This window comes from Vitis riparia, chromosome 7 (assembly GCF_004353265.1).
Source record: "Vitis riparia cultivar Riparia Gloire de Montpellier isolate 1030 chromosome 7, EGFV_Vit.rip_1.0, whole genome shotgun sequence".
In the NCBI taxonomy this organism is placed as follows: domain Eukaryota; kingdom Viridiplantae; phylum Streptophyta; class Magnoliopsida; order Vitales; family Vitaceae; genus Vitis; species Vitis riparia.
Window position 1 is genome coordinate 17,795,345 of NC_048437.1, and position 19,799 is coordinate 17,815,143.

General features: G+C 33.8%; 2 protein-coding genes and 1 long non-coding RNA gene across 5 annotated transcripts; all 3 read right to left on the reverse strand.

Annotated features, from left to right (window-relative positions):
- Positions 1-1,383: 1,383 nt before the first annotated feature.
- On the reverse strand, positions 1,384-2,622 carry LOC117917786. The gene is made up of 4 exons (XR_004651767.1): positions 2,537-2,622; positions 2,010-2,264; positions 1,733-1,816; positions 1,384-1,607 (listed from the first exon to the last, which is right to left on the reverse strand). It is a non-coding gene; the product is annotated as an uncharacterized LOC117917786 (long non-coding RNA).
- A 2,361-nt stretch (positions 2,623-4,983) lies between these two features.
- LOC117917782 (probable LRR receptor-like serine/threonine-protein kinase At5g48740) lies at positions 4,984-10,693 on the reverse strand. 3 transcript variants are annotated; one of them, XR_004651761.1, is made up of 17 exons: positions 10,178-10,692; positions 9,250-9,790; positions 8,715-9,166; positions 8,501-8,618; positions 8,349-8,417; positions 8,181-8,249; positions 8,024-8,092; positions 7,806-7,877; positions 7,644-7,712; positions 7,340-7,575; positions 7,054-7,262; positions 6,676-6,802; positions 6,471-6,539; positions 5,916-6,105; positions 5,686-5,818; positions 5,116-5,558; positions 4,984-5,083 (listed from the first exon to the last, which is right to left on the reverse strand). XR_004651761.1 is itself a non-coding variant. In XM_034834171.1 (16 exons), exons 1-16 carry the CDS (start codon positions 10,251-10,253, stop codon positions 5,340-5,342), a joined length of 2,718 nt encoding a protein of 905 aa, XP_034690062.1. In that variant the 5' UTR covers positions 10,254-10,692; the 3' UTR covers positions 4,984-5,339. The 3 variants fall into 3 exon arrangements, 2 of the variants coding, with proteins under 2 accessions (XP_034690062.1, XP_034690063.1); XM_034834171.1 differs by having other exon boundaries at positions 4,984-5,558; XM_034834172.1 differs by lacking the exons at positions 8,024-8,092; positions 8,181-8,249; positions 8,349-8,417 and having other exon boundaries at positions 4,984-5,558; positions 10,178-10,693.
- A 3,058-nt stretch (positions 10,694-13,751) lies between these two features.
- On the reverse strand, positions 13,752-17,088 carry LOC117917784 (60S ribosomal protein L13a-4-like). The gene is made up of 4 exons (XM_034834174.1): positions 16,774-17,088; positions 15,861-15,977; positions 15,633-15,720; positions 13,752-14,109 (listed from the first exon to the last, which is right to left on the reverse strand). Exons 1-4 carry the CDS (start codon positions 17,043-17,045, stop codon positions 13,966-13,968), a joined length of 621 nt encoding a protein of 206 aa, XP_034690065.1. The 5' UTR covers positions 17,046-17,088; the 3' UTR covers positions 13,752-13,965.
- Between the last annotated feature and the right edge of the window lie 2,711 nt (positions 17,089-19,799).

A 19,799-nucleotide genomic window follows, 5' to 3' on the forward strand; every position in this document is an offset into this window, starting at 1 on the left:
ATACTTAATATAACCTTTTAAATCTTCCAAACCACGCTCTAAGAGATTATTTCAATCCATGCAAACACCTTCTTCCTCCAACCTAACACCTTATTCTTGTCTAAACTTCCTGAGAGAAACTTTTATATAGATTTCTTCATCAATTTCACGACATAGAAAGACATTCTTTACATCCAATAATTGTAAATCTCTATCAAAATGAGTTACCAAAGACAATAAAATCCTCATTGTATTCATCTTATATTCATCTTTAGTAAGACTGCAAAATTTTCTTGATAGTCCACTTCATATGTTTTGTTTTATATTGTCCAAGGGATCCATCAACCTTGAATTTAACTGTTAACACTTCTATACTCTAATTAAATTAACATAATTGGACCAACATAAACTTAATCCAAACCCTCAATTGAATTAATTAAAAACAATGATAAATAGAAAAAAAAAAAACGAAGAAAACCGCAGATTAAAAATTAATAAGTAAATAAATCTAATCAGATTATCAAATATTCCACTAAAATTTTCAAATTAGATCAAATCATTATAAATTGATAGAAATTTAAGGAAAATTATGAAGCAAAGATCAGGAACAACTGTATTCATTTAAATCAACAAAACCATAGTCTAATTCATTAAATCAATAGGGATCTCCAGAAACTTAAAACAAGTCATAAACTGATTGCATAAAATGATCAAATTAACGTGGATTAAAAAGACCTAATAAAGAATTATGACTTGGGAAAACGAATTCTAATGACTGCAACCTAAGAAAAATTCAACCTATAATTATACAACACTTTAATCAAGAAAGATCAATCACGGATTTACATACAACAATAACTTATGGCTCCAGAAAAAATGATCTCAATCCACACATAATATACAAAGAATACAAAATCTAAAACGAATATTTTGAAACAGCCAAAAATCAACATGATCCAAAAATGGATGAACAAATATAAAAATAAGAGATTCCAACAAAGCAATCCAAAATTTACAAAAATAAACTAATTAGGTTTCTATAATCCAAATCAACACACAATAAAAGGAATCTCAAATAATTACAATTGATTTCTCCGAAAGAAGCATATCAATAGAAATCAAAAGTACATGAATGAAAATTCAACCAAATTCCACAATAATCCGATTTAAATGAAAATTCATAAGAATAGAGAAACTACAATTGAGATCTTCATAAATAAATAACTGAACTAAAGAGGTTATAACCTAAAAGAATAGTTCAGTATGTGAAATTTAACAGTCCAAAGATCAAAAACATCACAATCCAAAAATTACAAAAATAAACAAATGGAAATAATCAGATCAACAGAAACTGAAATGATCAGATCAGTAGAAATCAAAAGTATATGAACAAAAATTCAGCCAAATTCCACAATAATCCGATTTAAACAAAAATCCATAAGAACAAAGAAACTACAATTGAGATCTTCATAAATAAACAAATGAATAAAAGAGGTTATAGCCTGAAAGAATTGTCGAGTTTGACAAATTTAACAGTCCGGAGATCGAAAACACCACAATCTTCACCGAATCCCCTTATCGAAACCCTCTCAATCTTCACTCCTCTCCTCTCCGAGCCCTTAGTTTTCCTTGAGTTATGAAGGAAAATTCAGCTAAATTCCACAATAATCCGATTTAAACGAAAATCCATAAGAACAGAGAAACTACAATTGAGATCTTCATAAATAAACAAATGAATCAAAGTGGTTATAACCTGAAAGAATAATTCAGTTTGAGAAATTTAACTGTCCGAAGAACGAAAACACCACAATCTTCACTGAATCCCCTTATCGAAACCCTACAAGAACAGCTGTTTGGTTGCCGAGAAAACCAAGAAAAGGAAAGGAAACTCTTGAAAAGAAAAAAAAATGTATATGAAAAAACGATCAAATCTAAACCGGACGGAGATATCACGAAAATAACATTAAACATTGGTTATTTGGTTGTTGAGAAAACCCATGAGAAGAACTCATAATCGGTTTTGAACTTACCTATGAGGAAGCTTTTAGAGAGAAGCTTTAGAGAGAAAGACAATGAGAGCTGAGTACTGCGTTCTTGAATGGGTTTTATGGGTTGATATCGCCATACTCCCACTTTTGAAGCTAACTGGCAACTGTGTTATTGAACAGGTTTTACTCTCTCTTTTGAAGCCGTTAGTCTCACACGTCAGGTGAGAGCTGCGTTCTTGAACGTGTTTGGATGTCGTTAAGGCCACAAGAATCCTGAGTTTAACATTCTCTTTTACCCTACAAAAATTTAACATAATTAAATCGAAAACACCACAATCTATACTGAATCCCCTTATCGAAACCCCACAAGAACAGCTGTTTGGTTGCCGAGAAAACCAAGAAAAGGAAAGGAAAATCTTGAAAAGAAAAAAAAATGTATATGAAAAAACGATCAAATCTAAAGCAGACGGAGATATCATGAAAATAACATAAAGCAATGGTGATTTGGTTGTTGAGAAAACCCGTGAGAAGAACTCATAATCGGTTTTGAACTGGGGTTTTGAACTTACCTATGAGGAAGCTTTTAGAGAGAAGGTTTAGAGAGAAAGACAATGAGAGCTGAGTAGCGCGTTCTTGAATGGGTTTTATCACTTTTGAAGCCAACTGGCAACTGTGCTCTTGAACAGGTTTTTTTGAAGCCGTTAATCTCACACGTCAAGTGAGCGCTGCGTTCTTGAACGTGTTTGGACGTCGTTAAGGCCACAAGAATCCTGAGTTTAACATTCTCTTTTAGCCTACAAAAATTTAAATCAAATAGAAAACAAAAGTTCTCAATAACAAATTTTTCCCAAAATAAGTTTTAAATTTTTTATTTCAAAATTAATAACAGAGTCAAAAAATATTTTTTAAAAAATTTGAAGGACAAAAAATTGGACAATTTACGAAAAATAGGTGTGTTATTAGTTAAAAAAAATATTAAAAATATATATGTTCAAATTTTTTTTTTTTTAAAAAAAGGGAGCAAACTGAGAAATAGGCATATATTTACGCTATTACTATAATTTTTTTTATGAGTGTCAAACTTTTAATTAATGATGAAAATATTGGTAATTATGGATATATCGATACTTTCATTTTACGGATATATAAGATATATTGGTGGATACTTTGACACAAAATGTCGATGGACCTAAAATTGATTAGAACTTATAAAAATGTAAAAAAAAAAAAAAAAACTCTTATAAATAATATTAGACATATTTTAAAATTGTTTTTGTTTAAAAAATTGATACATGCATGATACAATTTATCATATTTGATAATAAAATTATATACATAGATAAAAATATGCATTTTATAAGTGTATATTTATTATTAAATTATGTCAAATATTATTTGATATAATATTGTGATATTTGATTATAATATGTTTAATAAAAAATATATTTAATATTAAAATTAAATTTATAATTCATTTAATTCAATTGTATCAAATGATATAAAATAGATAATGATATAGGTATGATTTTTAATATTTAATTAATATATTAAGGGTGTTAAAAACACTATAAAGAAATTATCACGATAAATTTTATATTTTTGATAATTAATTAAAAAATCATTTAATTATAAAATAATTATAATTAATTTGTTCTTTAAAATATTCTTTTAATATTATGTTTATATAACGACTTTTACTATAGATATATATTTACTACCAACTATATAACAAGGGCAAGCTTGTCCTAGTGTTTGATTAAATGGTTGGTGAACGTTTTGGCCACTAGCAGAAAATTTGAAATTTTTTGAAGTTTGACCACCCCGCTTTAACGAAAAATCAATAAATTGCAAAAAATAGGTGAAATTTTTTATAAATTGTCAAAATATCAAAGTACCGATATTTATTTCCTATATATCGTATCAAGATTTATCGATACACGATATTTCGTTGAAATATAGCAATATTTTTATAACTACAAATTTTTCTTTTAAGAATGAAAAATTCTATAACTTAAATAAAGTAATAATAAAAATATATTCAAAGAATTTAATATAAGATACATAAAATGTTTCTCATTATAAGATGACAAAGTATAAAACACTTAAAGATGGAGGCAAAAATATATTTAACCCAATAAAATATATAACACTTTTAAGGCAATTAAAAAAATAACTCAATTGGATTCTTTCTAATAAAGCAAAAGTTTTTCGCATTCTCTTAAAATTAGACTTTGTTTGCCATGTTGTAGCTTTGCACCATAAAATTCTTCTGGTTTATGGTTTTAATGCTTTTAATGCCTACAAATGATTTATTACAAAAATTTAGTATTCGGTAATTTTAAAAAATATTATGTTTAAAAAACTATGCTTTGTAGTAGTTGGGTAGAGCTCACCTTTGTGGAAAACATAAAAAAAAAAAACACACACACACACACATACACACAAAAAAATCTATACTTTGAATAGTGAAAAAATAATGAAAACATCTTTTTATTGTTTTTAAAAAAATGGTTTTTAAGAACACGGAAAACACAAAAAACAAAAACACACCCGCTTCCCCAAATAAGTTTTTTGTTTTCATTAATAGAAAACAGTTCTTGAAAACATGAACCAAACATGCTCTAAGTATTTGGTAATTTTCAAAAATATTATGTTTAAAAATCTAAAGACCCGATTAAAGCAATTGATAATTATTTAATAGGTAAATCACTTCTTATCATATAACTCATTACAAAAAAAATACTATTAAAGTGATTTTCAAAAACATTTCCAGTGAAACCAAATTGTTTTCAATAAAAACAAAAATGATTTTCAAAAACAAATTGTTTTTGAAAACATTTCAATAAAAACCGTTATAAACACAAATTATTTTAAACCAAATTGTTTTCAATCTAACTTGAACCGCTTTAATTAAGATCACTCTCACAAGGACTCTTCATCTACTTCGTGGATTAAAAGAGCTTCTACTATCAAAGAAAAGACAATGACAATAATGTGATTGTTATAATCATACTCATAACCATAATCAAGTCACAAATAATTGGTGTATGCCATTGAACAGAATCTCTCTTTCAGGAACAAGAGAAAGGAGAAGAAATCCAAAAGTAGTTCAACAACTTCTCCTTTCTCTTCTCTCATCCTTTCCCACATCCAAATGCAGTCTACTTCATTAATAACTCAATGTAAGAATTCAGAAAAACCGAGAAATGAATAGATACATACATATACATTTTTATAAATAGACTAAGAAACCATCTTCAGCTAAACCACTTGCTATACTTGTGACATATAAATAAGGTTTTGGAACCAATCATGCCAAGACTCGTACCTCTTTTTCTACACATTCCACATTCAAAAGCTTGGCTCAACTTTTTAATTCAGATGGCCACAAGATGCTAGATAAGAAAGCTGAATGCTGTAGGCCTCTTTGAGCTCTGCCAATACCTCTGCCATCACAGGCCTTTGTGCTGCATCTCTCTCCACACTCCTTGATGCAATCAGGGCTGCCTTTCTCATGCTCTCCACATCAAAATTTCCCTTTATGCTCTCATCCACTATCTCAAATGCACCTGCCTGCAGGTAGGGCTTGGCCTGCACAACACCAAGGGAACTCATCAACATCATTCACTTGATTCTCGACTGTTTTTTCAATGGAGAAGAATGCCAGTGAACTATTAGCAAGTAGGAGCAGAAGTAATGAAGGAAAAGATTGGATTACCCATAAGACCAAATTGAAGGAATCAGGAGTTCCAGAGTGACTTAACGGTTCTCGCCCACAAATCAGCTCCAAAAGAACAACTCCAAAGCTGTAGACATCACTTTTCTCGGTTAGCTGTTGGGTGGAGTAGTATCTGCACATGAAAGTGAGGTTAGCAGCTGTGTGGAAAAACATTCACCTATACAAGTAAGAAGGAGTAACCGATGAGATGACAAATTCAGAAGACTTACTCAGGATCAAGATAGCCAGCAGTGCCCTTGACAACAGTTGTGACATGAGTTGCATCAGCCTGTGTTACTTGCTTGGAAAGGCCAAAGTCACAGACCTTGGCATTCATCTCCATGTCCAAAAGGATATTACTGCACTTCACATCACGGTGTATGATTCTTGGATTGCTCCCATTGTGTAAATAGTCCAACCCTGTCAAAAGACCGATAATTAAGATCTTCTAGTCTGCTATAGGAAGAAATTTATAGCCCCTTCATATGCTTATCAGTGAACATTTGGATACTGTGTAGTTCAATGTGCACACTACCAGTTGAATTAAATTTGGCTACAACTCCATAAACAGATTTGCGATAGAATATTGATTCTATTTCCCATTCATTATATTTGAGGCTTGCACAAGAGCTATAATACAAGAATGACAATCCAAGTATGTATATATTACAAGTAAAGAGAGGAGATTCAAACTTCATAGAGCTTCTTATTGACCTTTTTGGTGACAATTTTCAGTATAAGACTTTGCTTAAGTTAGAAATAAGGAAATAGGGAAACTAGTATACCTTTTGCAGCATCAACAGCAATTTTCAGTCTGCGAACCCAGCTTAAAGTTATCTTTCTACCATTTGCACCTGAGATGGTGGGTAATTCTAATTATTAAATAAATATCAATAAAAAGTGGAGAATTCATGGAAGAAGTACAAGAATGGATTAAAATGAAGCATAAATAAAGGGAAAAAAAATTAGTTGCATTCATGTATAACATACCATAAAGATTGTCAGCCAATGATCCACCAGGCAAATACTCATAGACTAGAATTTGCTGCTTTGATTCATGACAAAATCCTTCCAAACTGACAAGATTTTGATGACGAATTTGTGACAAAAGATGCACCTAAAAAGAATCCATGAAATGAAAAAAAATGATAAAATAACTCTACAGCAACTTTATCTTTCCAAATATTAGATCCAACAAGAAGCATAAGGTATAATTAAATAGCATATAACTGTGATCATTAGGATAATCAACCAGCAACTGCAATTAGTCCGGTCTATACTATCGCAAGAGATCACTCGTTTGGGCCTCACCTTAGGGGGAACAAATCAAGTACAAAAAAAAAATGTGGGAGAATTCATATGACAAACCTCATTGATAAAGGAATCAGCCCCAAGTTGTGTTCTATCAAACCGCACCTTCACAGCTACTAGTTTTCCATCTGGAAGCTTGCCAATGTAAACAGATCCGAAACTACCACGTCCTATAACCTCCTTGAAGTTGTTTGTAGCTGCTTTGATTTCTTTGTGGGAAAAGATTCTTGCTGCTGCATTCCAGTTTCTCATATCTACTCCTGCCCCTGAACAAATAAAACCAATGGCCATATGAGAATGAAGTAACAAGCTAGTATGGCAATGATTAGGGGACTTTTCTTACTTTCTGAGTATGTGACCTCAGTTCTCTTTCTCCTCATGTACAAGAACACTAACAGGGATGTAACAATAACTGCAAACAAAACTCCACCAACCGCTCCAAGTATAATTGTTCTCAGGTTATGATCATCATGCTGCTTTTTGTTAAAGATGGTAACTTGTGGTGTCTCAATTGAAGGATTGGATGGAACCTCACTACATGTTGAAATGGAGAAGGAAAGGCACAAATTGCCTGATGATCTGCACAAAAATGCTGCATCAGAATGATGGAATGTGTATCATTAACGAAAAATATACCGGTCCCATACCTAACTTCCAAACTTTCTCGGTTTAGAGAGTCTGGGAGGGTGCCTTGAAGTTTATTGTTTTCCAGATTCCTGCAGATTGAACAACAGTTTGAATACAATTTACCAAAACTAGAATAAATGTCAGGGACTTTACTGGCTGATCCCATTTTCATGCTCACTTACAATAGGTGAAGGTCCTTTAACTCTCCCAAGCTCTCAGGAACTGTTCCCTCTAAACTATTGTTTTGCAAGTCCCTTCATACAAGATAAAATGAGTGTAGGATAAGCATCCCTTTCTCAAGAAAAATAAGTAACAATTTTAATGCAAAGAGCTAAAATCAATACGGGCTTAACTGTGCTAAATTAATAGAACTAAAACCATGTAGGCTATTGGAACTCACAAAATTTGAAGGCTGATCAAATTCTCCAAATCAGAACCAAAGGATGTTATCTGATTGAAACTCAAATTCCTGCAGATTTCAGTTCACACAACGTTTGGTTCATGCCATCCAGGGAAACAAAATTTGGGTTATGAATAAGTTTTTAGCAAGACATTACAGTTTTTCAAGGTGTTGCAGGCTATCCAAGTTCTGTATCTTCCCTGTAAGTGATGTGTTGTGCAAATCCCTAAGATGTAGCCCCACCAGAAAGAAATGTAAGGGTCAGAGTATGGAAGAATGTATGAACAAGAGCAGAGCTATGTTGTTGTTAATATAAAGAGCTTACAGTGTTCTAAGATCCAATAAGTCACCAAATGTAGGACTGATTGACCTCAAGTTAATGTTGGGAAGCCCCCTAAAATAAGGCCATAGCCCCATATCAGTTCACCTTGCAAAGAAGAAAAGGGAGAAGGAAATGGCTTCAAGAAATGTACATACAATGAAGTAACCAGACTTCCTTGGCAGCCGATATGATCCCATGGTGTAGGAGAGCATGGATCATCTTGCCATCCAAGATCCAAACCAGTTGATTGTTGAATAACCTGAAGTGCTGAAACTGCAAGAAGATATCAACAGGCCAAGTGTAAAATGGGGTTAATCTTAGCCTTCAGGAAAGCCTCATTAAGTATGCAGAATGCAGAGAGAACATTACCTGTAGTTGAGGAAGTTTCTGAGGGAATATCAACCATCTCATACACCTCAATTGCATTGATTAGAGGGTTGAAGCTGATATTCTTCAATGTGATGCTCAAGCTCTTGATTCCCTTTCGCGTAAAGAACAGAGCAGTGGCTTCAGAGTTTTTCACAGTGTAACTTGACCATACAACATCTCCATTAATCAACACATCAAAAGTTGGAGACACAGGAAGAATTCCAGCAAAATAGAGGACAATGTAGTAGTCCCCTAGCTTATCAAGGGGAAAATAATAAGCCAATGTATCCCTCCTGGCCAAAACTCTTGCAGTTTGAAGAACAGCCAGAGGAGGGCTCTCCTCAATACTTGATAAATTGAAGCTGAGCTGAATGTTGAACCCAGTTGACAAATGGAATGGTGAAAAGCTTTGATCTGCATCCCATATACGATCATATGAATCCAAAGGGTACCTGTGTTTGTAGAAACCAATCAGACAAACTCACAACAGACCTGCAAAGCAACACAAAGAAGACCAGATGAGAAAAGCCCTTACCTCAGTGATCCATTAGCATAGCCACAATTGATTCTATAACACTTCCTGAGGGACTTATTGGGGAAATCTTCCATGCCACTTGTGTAAGCTCTCTGAGGGAGAGGCCGGACTTCAAGTGATGATATAACCGGAACTCCACCTCCTGGAAGGGCATGTAAACACAATGGGAGGATGTCTTGATTAACTGACCATACAAACTCTTCTGTCCATGGATCAGAAACAGTGAGGTTTGCAGTGGTGGTAATAGCTGTCCCTAGAGAAACAGAGAATGCAGGGGGTTTGGCCAGACCATCATAGTTCTTGTACACAAACTGGGTTCTAACAAGAACCACTGATGACACATTCTTCACGGGTAATCTGTAACACTTGCGGCCTTTGGAATCTGGGAAAAACCGAATCGGTACATGTGAGGAGGAGGTTCCCTCGATGAATTCAATGGTGGTAGTATTGCCTGTATCAACATAAGTGCTATCCGAGACCCATGATATGTTGGTAGAATCAACGAAGTCTGCAGTTGCGCCACAAGATAAACTCAAGAACCCTGTTCCATACGCATTGCATTAGAGATTCTGAGCTCATAATGAGATCTTAAATATCAACCATACAGAAAATATATCCATAACTTATAGAATTGAAGCTGATGCAAGGCTCAATTCAAGATAGAAACCAGTACAAGTGCCAAAAAGGACCTCAAGAGAATAAAGGACTAACTTTTGGTTGCTGAGAACTGCAGGGAAAGTGAAAGGAAAATTGGATTTCTAATTATGTATTAATTTTTAATATATAATCCTTTGGAATCTATCATCCACTTCTCCACAACTTTCTCTGCAACCAAACTGTTTTCCACAGGCCCATAATGTCCTAAATGCCTCAAATTTCATCAGTAAAAATGCTCCAAAAAAGTCAAAAAAGTTTTGAAGCCACATACCATCTTGATAGCAGAAACCCACATTTCCAAGCCAAAACAACAAAAAGAAGCAAACCCAGAAGCAAACCGTGTCCATGAATCAGACCCTTCAATGTCTCCTCAATATTTCTGTCCACCACCCAAAGAGAGAAGTATACTCATGTGTACATGAAGCTTTGAACTTCAACCAGTTCCCCGGAAGAAGAAGAAGAGAGAAAAGAAAAGAAGCAGGGAATGTGGGAAATGGATGGTGAATTGGTGGGGGGAAGAGTAATGAGTAAAAGGAACAAATTGAAGCTGTAAAGAGGCGGGTGCAATGGGGAGAGGGTGTTGATTAAGGCGTGTTGAGAGGAGCAATAATTATGGCCTTCCTCTTTTCTTTTGGTGTTTGACTACTACTACTACTACTACTCAAAGATGGATATTAAAGCATGGTATAATTCTAGTATAAAATTACAGTAGAATAGCAACTGATGAGGAAGAAGATGAAGATGAAGTTGAACAACACAACCAGATCACAGCCCTCCATTTTCTACAGTGTCTCTGTGTGGACCAAATCATTGAGGTTGAAAAAAACAGAAGAAAATGGAACTTTTCATCATGGGGAGAGACGTTAACATGCAACTAAATGCTAACAAATCTATGCCAAACCTGTCCTTTTCTCCATTTAAAACGGTTCCCTCTCAACAGGGCTTGGGATTCTTTTGACCAAAAGGTTTATCTCAGATAGTTTTTTCTTCAATCAAAGTAAAGGTAAGGTTGGGTAGGAAAAAAGAAATGAGAAAAGTGGGGAGAAAGGATGTCCTCTTTGAATTTTACCATAACGAAAGGTCTTTCCATGTTTTTAAAAAGTCACTTCTCTATATAATATTGAAAAGTAATCACTAATTGACATTGATGTCTATTATATTTTATGCTGTAAATTTGCAACTAGCAAAAGAATATATATGAACAAAATTTTGTTCATAAATTGATGTCTGTCTTTGAAAAGGAGTCGTTGCTGTTGGACCAGTTCCCAGACTGCATATAATTAGTAACTCCATGTGTTTCAAACATATGCACTCAAAAGTTAGTATTTGTTGCCTTGGAGCTCTGAATGATTTTTTAGTTATGCAAAGCCCTTTTCAGGAGAGAAAGAAAATGGAATCTTGACTCTTTTGAATCCAATTCTTTATAAATTTATTGAGCAATCCAAATGGCTCTTTCTTCTTATTCATAATGGCTTGGATTGTATATATATTGTTGCTCACTGGTGCATTTGAGATTAATTGAACTTACACCCATTTTCTTCTTTTGTTTTCCCCTCTTTTTTTTATAAATTTAATTTTTAAACTATTTTATTAATAAATTGTTGGGTGGCTGGTTTTAAGTCATATTCTTTGTCTTAAGAAGCTTGAAAGTGAAGCCATTGAAAGAAACAAAAAAAGGAGGTGGGTTTGTCCTGTACATTTGTAATTTTATTAAACAACTTGTGTGGTATAAAATAACTTGGAAGTTGAAATCAAGTTGTTAAGAGGCTTATTTTAAGCCCAGGGCATAAAATTGAACATCCTTGGGCCATTTTTTTAGATGGGCAAAATATGGGGGGAAGGCAGGATGCTGAAGGGACCCATTAAGGGAATGATAGGTTAGCCTTTAGGTAACTTCGCTTGCAAATTCAAACTCCATCATCTTCTTATGAATCTTTTCGACAAAGGAAAGAAGCCCAAATCACGCAAAGATTATCCTATCGCGTACTGATACTATTCATTATGCATAAATCATTATGCCTTCTCTCTTCTTCTTCTTTTTTTTCTTTTCTCTTCCACTGCATGACCTCCCCTATGTTTCATTTCAGGGAACCTCTTATAGCATTTGAAGGTGAAAACTTGTAACTTTTAAGGGACTTAAGTTTCAAATAAATAATGTGAGTCCTACTAATTTATCTCTCTCTAAAAGAGATTTTCAAAAAAAAAAAAAAAAAAACGTGACCGATGATGATGCACAAATCTGATTTTTATTTAATTAAAATTTTGAAAAACATTAAAGTTATTGTTATTCGTAATAAAAACATATTAAAAATATAATTCACAAAATAAAAGTAGCCATTTTGAATGGTTGAGTAGGTTCTCAAGTTGATGGCTGCACTGGCTTTGTAGCTCTAGCACAGTAAAGCCAATGTTTCGAGGTTATTTAATCATTCATTACTCTTAACCATACATCTAATCCTTTTTTAAGGGTTTAGAACATTAGATATAAACAAAATCCAAAAAAAGTGAGCAAGAAAATGGGAAGTGGTAGGCTATGACTCATCCAATCAAATCAACGAGTTCAAAATTTTAAGGAGAAAATTTGAGAAATGGAGAGGGGAGAAAATATGAGAAACGTTACTATCATTACAAACACAGAGTTACATTTTAATTTCTCAAACAAGCCACTCTATTGTTTCAGGTAGCCAGCCAAATTTCAACCAAGCCATAAGCATTATATAGTATCTACCTTGTAACACTCTAACCCGCATTTGGTTTAACTTAGATTAAGGTAGTGTTTGTATTTTTTGTTTTTTGCTTAAAACAATTTGTTTTTAAAATTTAAGATATTTGTTTTACTATTTTTTTCATAACTTATTATAAATTTTTTACTAAATAGAAAAAATAATATATTAGTTTTTATTTACTTTTTAATACTTAATAGAAATAAAATATAATAATAACAAATAATCTAATATTTAACATTATTAAACATTAAGACTATGTTTGGTTCCTAAAAAATTTGAGAGAAAATGCAAAGGAAATAAAATACAAAGGAAAAATAGAAGAAAAGAAAAAATTAAAGAAAATAATAAATAGATTAAAAGTCGATAAATTATTATTTTTATTACTTCAAACTCATTTTATTTATTTTAACTCATCTTAATTTAAAATTACATTAAAAAATTTAAAAATATATTTATTTTTAATTAATTTTAATTATATATATATATATATATATATATATATTTTATATTTGTCATAGTACAATCAAACATGAAAAAAATCATTTTTTTCTGAGAAACAAACATAACCTAAGGTTTTATCTAGAATTAAGTAAAAAAATAAAAAAAACACCACCCAAGTTTTTTCAAGCTCAATTCAATTTGGATTGAAATTTGACCAAGGTTTGGAGATCCTAAAATAGTATATATTATTCTATAATATATATCATATATCAATCACATTATACTTTTTCAACTTTTTAGAAATACATATAAATCCATTACCTTTTTATTATCATCTAGAAAATTCATCAAATTTACTATTTAAATTTTGATATAAATACATAGATCATGAATTTTGAAAATCATATAACCAACCAACCAATTCTAATCCAAGAGTTTAACCTCACCAACCTCCTCAAACTTAGAAAAATGAGGTTAAATTAGATTTGAATTAAATACCTTTATTTAGAGGTCATGTTAAGTTGAACTCTCTGGAGGATTATTTCTTAATTCAGATTAGGTTTGAGTTACACTCAACCTTATCCAACCCACAGAAGTTGCAGACCTTTGTAAAACCCACAAAGGTTTCCATGACATCATTGAAGGTATACTTGGTGTTGAGCAGAAGAAGCAAGAATGGGCAGCAGATAAACATGGACCCAAATTAAAAGTATTCCCTGTTTTGAATCACAAGTAGAACCAAAAAGTAGGAAAACACAGATGGCCGTTCATAATTTATCCAGATATCTAGAGCCCTCTATTGTCTTAAAAGAAATCATCGAAACTGAAAGCAAATTCAGCAGGAAATAATCCTCTCAACAAAATTGTAATCAACTAAGTAGTCTATAGAAATTTAGTACTTAACAGCAGCAAGGATGTCTAGTTGGGTGCTAAGCTTCTCCTCAGCCACTTTCTCAGCCTTCACCCTAAGTTTAGTCAGTTGCTTCTTCCTCTCATATGCCAGCTGAGCTCTCTCTTTTCTTTTCTTCTCCAGCTCCTGTAGCACCAGAACAAGTTAGAAAACAGATTTTGCATACCAACACTTGTGTGGACATTGTAAATCCACAATTTCCTTGGGGAGGTGTCTTACATCAATTAATTTGATGCAATAATGAAGGGAAAGATGTAGAAACTGGAAAGTATAACCCATGATATAGAACATAACTCTCTAGTTTTATGTACTTTCTTTGTAGATAGAGCTAGTAAGTAAAAAGATCACTACCTCCCTGTACAAGTGAGAGACATCATATAAGGCATGGTAACTCTAGCATGAGTATACCAAAACCCAACTATATTGGGCTACAGAGCTACCTAACCTATCTTATACTTTCAAAGTTGAGTTGATTGGTTCAATGAAAGTAGGCTAAAGTAGTAAGCTAGGTTTGACTTCTTAACCCTAATTTACACCAAGAGGACCTCAAATATTTCTTGGTTACATGCAGCCATCAACTCCTATCATATGACATGACAGGAGCACCACAACCAGCAAATTATATCCACTATACAAACAGAAAGAGCATACTGCCCATCATTTCTGAACATCAGAGTGCATATTCATTCATTAAAACACTATCATCCACCAAAGAAGAGACCGTCTATGACAATTTTCAGAAGTTGAAACTTTGGTGGTTTTGCTCTATGACAATTTTCAGAAGTTGAAACTTTGGTGGTTTTGCTCTTTACATTGACCCCCAAACGACGATTTTTTAAAGCTGATTCTGGCATGCAGCCATGCTTGCATTTTTTTTAAGAGAGGAACAAAACACTTATAGAAAATCCACTTGTGAAAAGTAAGATGAATATTTTTTTGATTCCTGTTAATCACAAGAGGCACAATCCACCAGTCCCACATCTGTAAAAATAAAATTAACCAAAAAAAAAAAAACCTGAGGAAAAATGTCCATTTATATTCCATCCCATTTGCTTGGCAGAATACCAATAAAAAATAAAACTGATGGAAAATGCCCATTTATATCACTTTCCCATGCACACGATTGGAATACCAACCAAAAATATAATCAAGCAACAAAATTCACAAAAACCGAGATAGAGAGAGAGAGAGCAAAGCATAACTTTCAAACAGAAGTTGAAAGGAACTCAGACAGCTACCATGACATGAAAATCATAAAAAGAATAGTGTCGACAGCTACCATAACATAAACACTATTAAAGGAATAGAGAGGATTCTTTAAATTTTTAAAACATCGGAATTTGCAAAAAAATTAAGATGCCAAAAAACATATCAAAACTGGACTATGATTTGTCATAAAATCAATAAATGGGCTGCATGTATCACATGACACATTAGTGCCCATAAAGAAATCAGAATATACAATAGTTGCATATATTTACCTACTACCATGGAAAAAAAAAGTTCAATCAACAAGTACAGAATAGGTTATATAAGTACAGATTAGAGTGAGTATTGATGTGCATCTATGCATGTGAATGTGTATTTGTTTGGGGAGGGGAGAGAGAGAGCTCAAATTGATTCCAAGAGGCAGGGAAGTGAAATCTTACTCTGATGGTATCGTAATGGTTCCATCCAACCTCTGAGGAAAGCCGGCCAAGCAAGCAGTACTTGTGTCCAGCCTGAAGCCTCAAAACCCTAATTTTATTTCAACCAACCATCAAATCAATTAGCGAGAAACAAGATTAAAACACATGATTAAAAAACAATAGAGTTGAAACCAAACCCCAATTAAGAAATTCAGAGATAACGATAATCAAGAGAAACAAGAAACTAACTTGAGTGCATCAGGAATGACCATCCTCTTCATCTTATCATATGGTGGAGGGATTCCCTCATAAGCCTTCAATCGTGCAAGGGCTGCTGCTCCACGCTTGGTCTTGTGCGGAATCATCCTACAATAAAACAAAACCAAAAAAAATTCATTAAAAACAGTGTTGAAATTAAGCTCTGTATGGTACCTAATGAAGTGAAGGAAAGGTACAGGCACCAAAATATCAAATTGAAGATTCTCCATGATTTGGAATAACAAATACTCCACTCAACTGAGCATTGCAAACATGCCTTAGTTAATTCGAGTTTTGTACAATTTAAAATTTCTTATTCTTTGCTTTTCCTGATTTTCTCAGCAACCAAACGAATAGTTTTCATTTACCATTTCAGTGAATGAGTAATAAATCCTAGTAGAGCATGGACTAAAACACCCGGCAATTCAAAACAGAAACCCATTCACAAAATTGATTGTTGAGAAATGCAAGCAATCTTCGGAAAGGACATAAACCCCCACTCTTAGCTGAGAGTCAGTTTGAGCTAAGATTCTTTCATTCTTTTCACCTGATTTCTCTTTCTCCTAAACAATAGTTAATATTTAACAATACAAGAAGAAAAATAAGAAAGCACATTTAAGATTTTAGCAAAAATACAAGATCCAGAATTTTCGTTTCCTTATCCTTTTTTTCACGGCATAAATAACTTAATTAAGATATATGATCATATCCCATCTTTACCACTTCCCAAAGTTTCTCAGCAACCAAACAGACAGTCAATACACAACAGCAGAGCAAATAATTAATAAAAACAAACAGCAAACAAGAAAAACCAAAGAGCATTAGATCATTTGAACCAGGAGAGCCAGACCCATGACACTCTCATTTTTCTGATAAGGACAACAGAAAAATATTAATAACTCACCCACGGATGGTACGCCAGAGGATCTTGGAGGGGGCGCGGAAGTGGATGGGCCCATGAGAGGGCTTGGTGTTCATGCGCTTGCGGAGGAACCTCAGGTACTTCATCTTCTGGCGAACGAGTCCACCAGAGAGGCAGATCTCCTCGCATCTCACTACCACCACTTTCTGCCCATTCAGCAACTCTTTCGCCAATATCGACGCCAGTCTCCCCAGCATGTGGTGCCTTGCGTCCACCACCACTCTCCCGGCGCAGATCCCTGATCCCGACACCATCCTTCCCTCTCTCTTTCTCTCTTTCTCTCTCGCCGAATCCAACAATGGCAGCTAGGGTTTGTGAGGGTTTATAAGAGAGAGGGAGTTAAGGGGTTGTTTGGTCACGAGGGAGATGTGTGCTAATACCGGTTCGGGATGTCCTGGATCCGGATTAGCTTTAGTGGGTGCTTGCTTCATCACCCGTCGACGTGTAGGCAGTGATGCGGGAGTTTTAGGCCAAAATCCCCATGAAACAAAAATTAAGGTTGCCTTTCCCTATGTTTTCTCAAACTTGTTATATTTTTTTAACTTAAAAATATTTTTTAAAAACAAGTAAACAACCATATTTTTCTTTTGTATTTTAAAAATCGGTAAAAACAACTCTTACTTGTTCTCTAAAAATTATACTTTATTTTTAAAAATTGTTTTAAAAGAATAACGACAGATAGTGTTATAAATTTTTTAAAACGGTTTTTTTATTTTTAAAAATAAAAAAAAAATTGTTTTTAAATCATACGACCAAACAAACAAACTCTAAGGTGGTGTTTGTTTTTTTTTTTTTGGTTTTTTCATAAAAGTAATTTGTTTTCAGAATTTAAGTTGTTTGTTTTTCTACTTTTTCATAACTTATTATAAACTTTTTACTGAATAGAAAAAATAAAAATATGTAACTTTTTCTCATAGTTCTGAAAGGCGCGCCTAGGCTCGAGGCGGTGCGACGCCACCCTCCGGCGCCTCGCCTGAAGGGATGCGACACCCCTTCACGAAGGCGCCGCTTAGGCACGCAAGGCGCTGCTTAGGCACGCAAGGCGCTTGCCTTCGGCAAGGCGCGAGGCGGTCGCTCGAGTCGCCTCCGACGGTTCGACCAGGTACGCACTCCTTCTCCTTCTCCTTCTCCTTCTCCTTCTCCTTCTTCTTCTTCTTCTTCTTCTTCTTCCTCCTGTCGTCGAGTTGCAGAGAAACGGGAGAAGCGGGAGCCCTAATTTTTTTTTATTTGCTGGGCCCAAAACGACGCCGTTTTAGCCCATGTTCATTTAAAAGATTAGGGACCAAAACGACGTCGTTTTGGAGCCTGTTTGTTTCAAAAAAAAAAAAACAGGCCAAAACGATGTCGTTTTGGCCTGTTCCTCCCATCCAACCCCCTTTTCTGGTCTTTCTTAACCCGAGACCACTCCCATTCGTGCCCTAGCCTCTTCCATGCTAGAGAAGTGAAGAAGAAAAAGAAAAAGAAGAAGAAAAATAGGGGAAAATAGGAGAAAAATAAAGGGAAAATAGTCGCGTACCTTCCGGACCTCGGTATTTTTCTTTTTTCTTCACTTTTATGCATTTTTTTCCATTCTTATCTCATAACTCTCATTGGTAATTTTTTTTTAAATATAAATATTATATTTTGAGTTTTGACATGAAAATTTTACAAAATAAAAATAAATAAACAAAAAGCACTCATATGCATGTTTGTTGTTAATGTGATAATGTGATACGCATTTTTTTTTCAATTTTTTTTTCTTAATTTAATTATAATTATTTTATTGTAGAGTATAGATAATTTGTTTGCAAGATGGATAATGAGAGTGAAACTCAAGTGGACTCTAGTGCAAATGGAAGAAGAGATCCCAGGTGGAAATGTGGTCGTTTGGTTAATGAAAAAGATTTGAACACCATCATATGCATTTTTTGTGATAAAGTAACCAAATGAGGCATATATAGATACAAACATCTTGTTGGTGGATATAGAAATGCTAAAAAGTGTAGAAAATGTCTGGAACATGTTAGAGAAGAAATGAAAGAGTATATGAGTTCCAAGAAAAATAAAAAAGAGCAAATGAATATGGGGAGCGAATATGTTAATAAAGATTTGTTTGGTTTGGAAGATGAAGATATTGGTGAGGAGATTAATAGTAGAACGAATGTCACCAACATTTCTAGTGGAGGTAGTAACCGAGGAGGAAGTGGTGGTAAGACGTTTTCTTTAAAAAAAAAAACCAAGACAAAAAGGTCTTATGAATCATTTTTTTCACTCCTAATGCAGAGATAGTTATTCAAAATTGAAGGAGTGGAAAGATGAATCAAACTACCATCAATGATGCCTACAAAAAGGAAGCAAGAGAAAGAGCTTGTATACTTATCACAAAATGGATGTATGAGGCTGCTATTCCATTTAATGCAGTCACATATCCGGGTTTCCAACCAATGATTGAGGCTATTGGCCAATATGGTGTGGGTATGAAGGGACCAACTTTTCATGAGGTAAGAGTTACTAACCTTAAGAAAGAATTGGCTCTCACAAAAGATTTGATGAAAGATCATATGGTGGAATGGGGGAAAAATGGATGTTCAATTATGTCGGATGGATGGACCGATAGGAAAGAGAGAACTTTGGTGAACTTTTTGGTTAATTGTTCAAAGGGAACTATGTTCATGCAATCCATTGATGCTTCTTCAATGATTAAGACGGGAGAAAAGATGTTTGAGTTACTTGACAAATGGGTAGAGCAAGTTGGTGAGGAGAATGTTATTCAAGTTATAACAAATAATCACTCAAGTTATGTGATGGCAGGTAATAAATAATATTTCTTGAATTTTTATTTACTTTTAAAATTTGAATTATTTATCTTGAGAACTTATGTAAATTTATTATCTACAATGTCATATAGGGAGGTTGTTAGAATTAAAGCGCCCACGTTTGTATTGGACACCATGTGTTGCACATTGCCTTGACTTGATGTTGGAAGATATTGGAAAGCTACCAAACATCAAGAGGACATTGGAGAGGGC

Coding starts and splice junctions, on each gene's coding strand:
- LOC117917782 (XM_034834171.1), bottom strand. CDS start 10,253: ATGGACACGGTTTGCTTCTGGGTTTGCTTCTTTTTGTTGTTTTGGCTT. Junction 6,540..6,675: donor ATTGGCTGACAATCTTTATG/GTATGTTATACA, acceptor CCACCATCTCAG/GTGCAAATGGTAGAAAGATA. Junction 6,106..6,470: donor TGCTGTTGATGCTGCAAAAG/GTATACTAGTTT, acceptor GTCTTTTGACAG/GGTTGGACTATTTACACAAT.
- LOC117917784 (XM_034834174.1), bottom strand. CDS start 17,045: ATGGTGTCGGGATCAGGGATCTGCGCCGGGAGAGTGGTGGTGGACGCA. Junction 15,978..16,773: donor CTCTGGCGTACCATCCGTGG/GTGAGTTATTAA, acceptor GTTTTATTGTAG/GATGATTCCGCACAAGACCA. Junction 14,110..15,632: donor ACCATTACGATACCATCAGA/GTAAGATTTCAC, acceptor CTGGTGCTACAG/GAGCTGGAGAAGAAAAGAAA.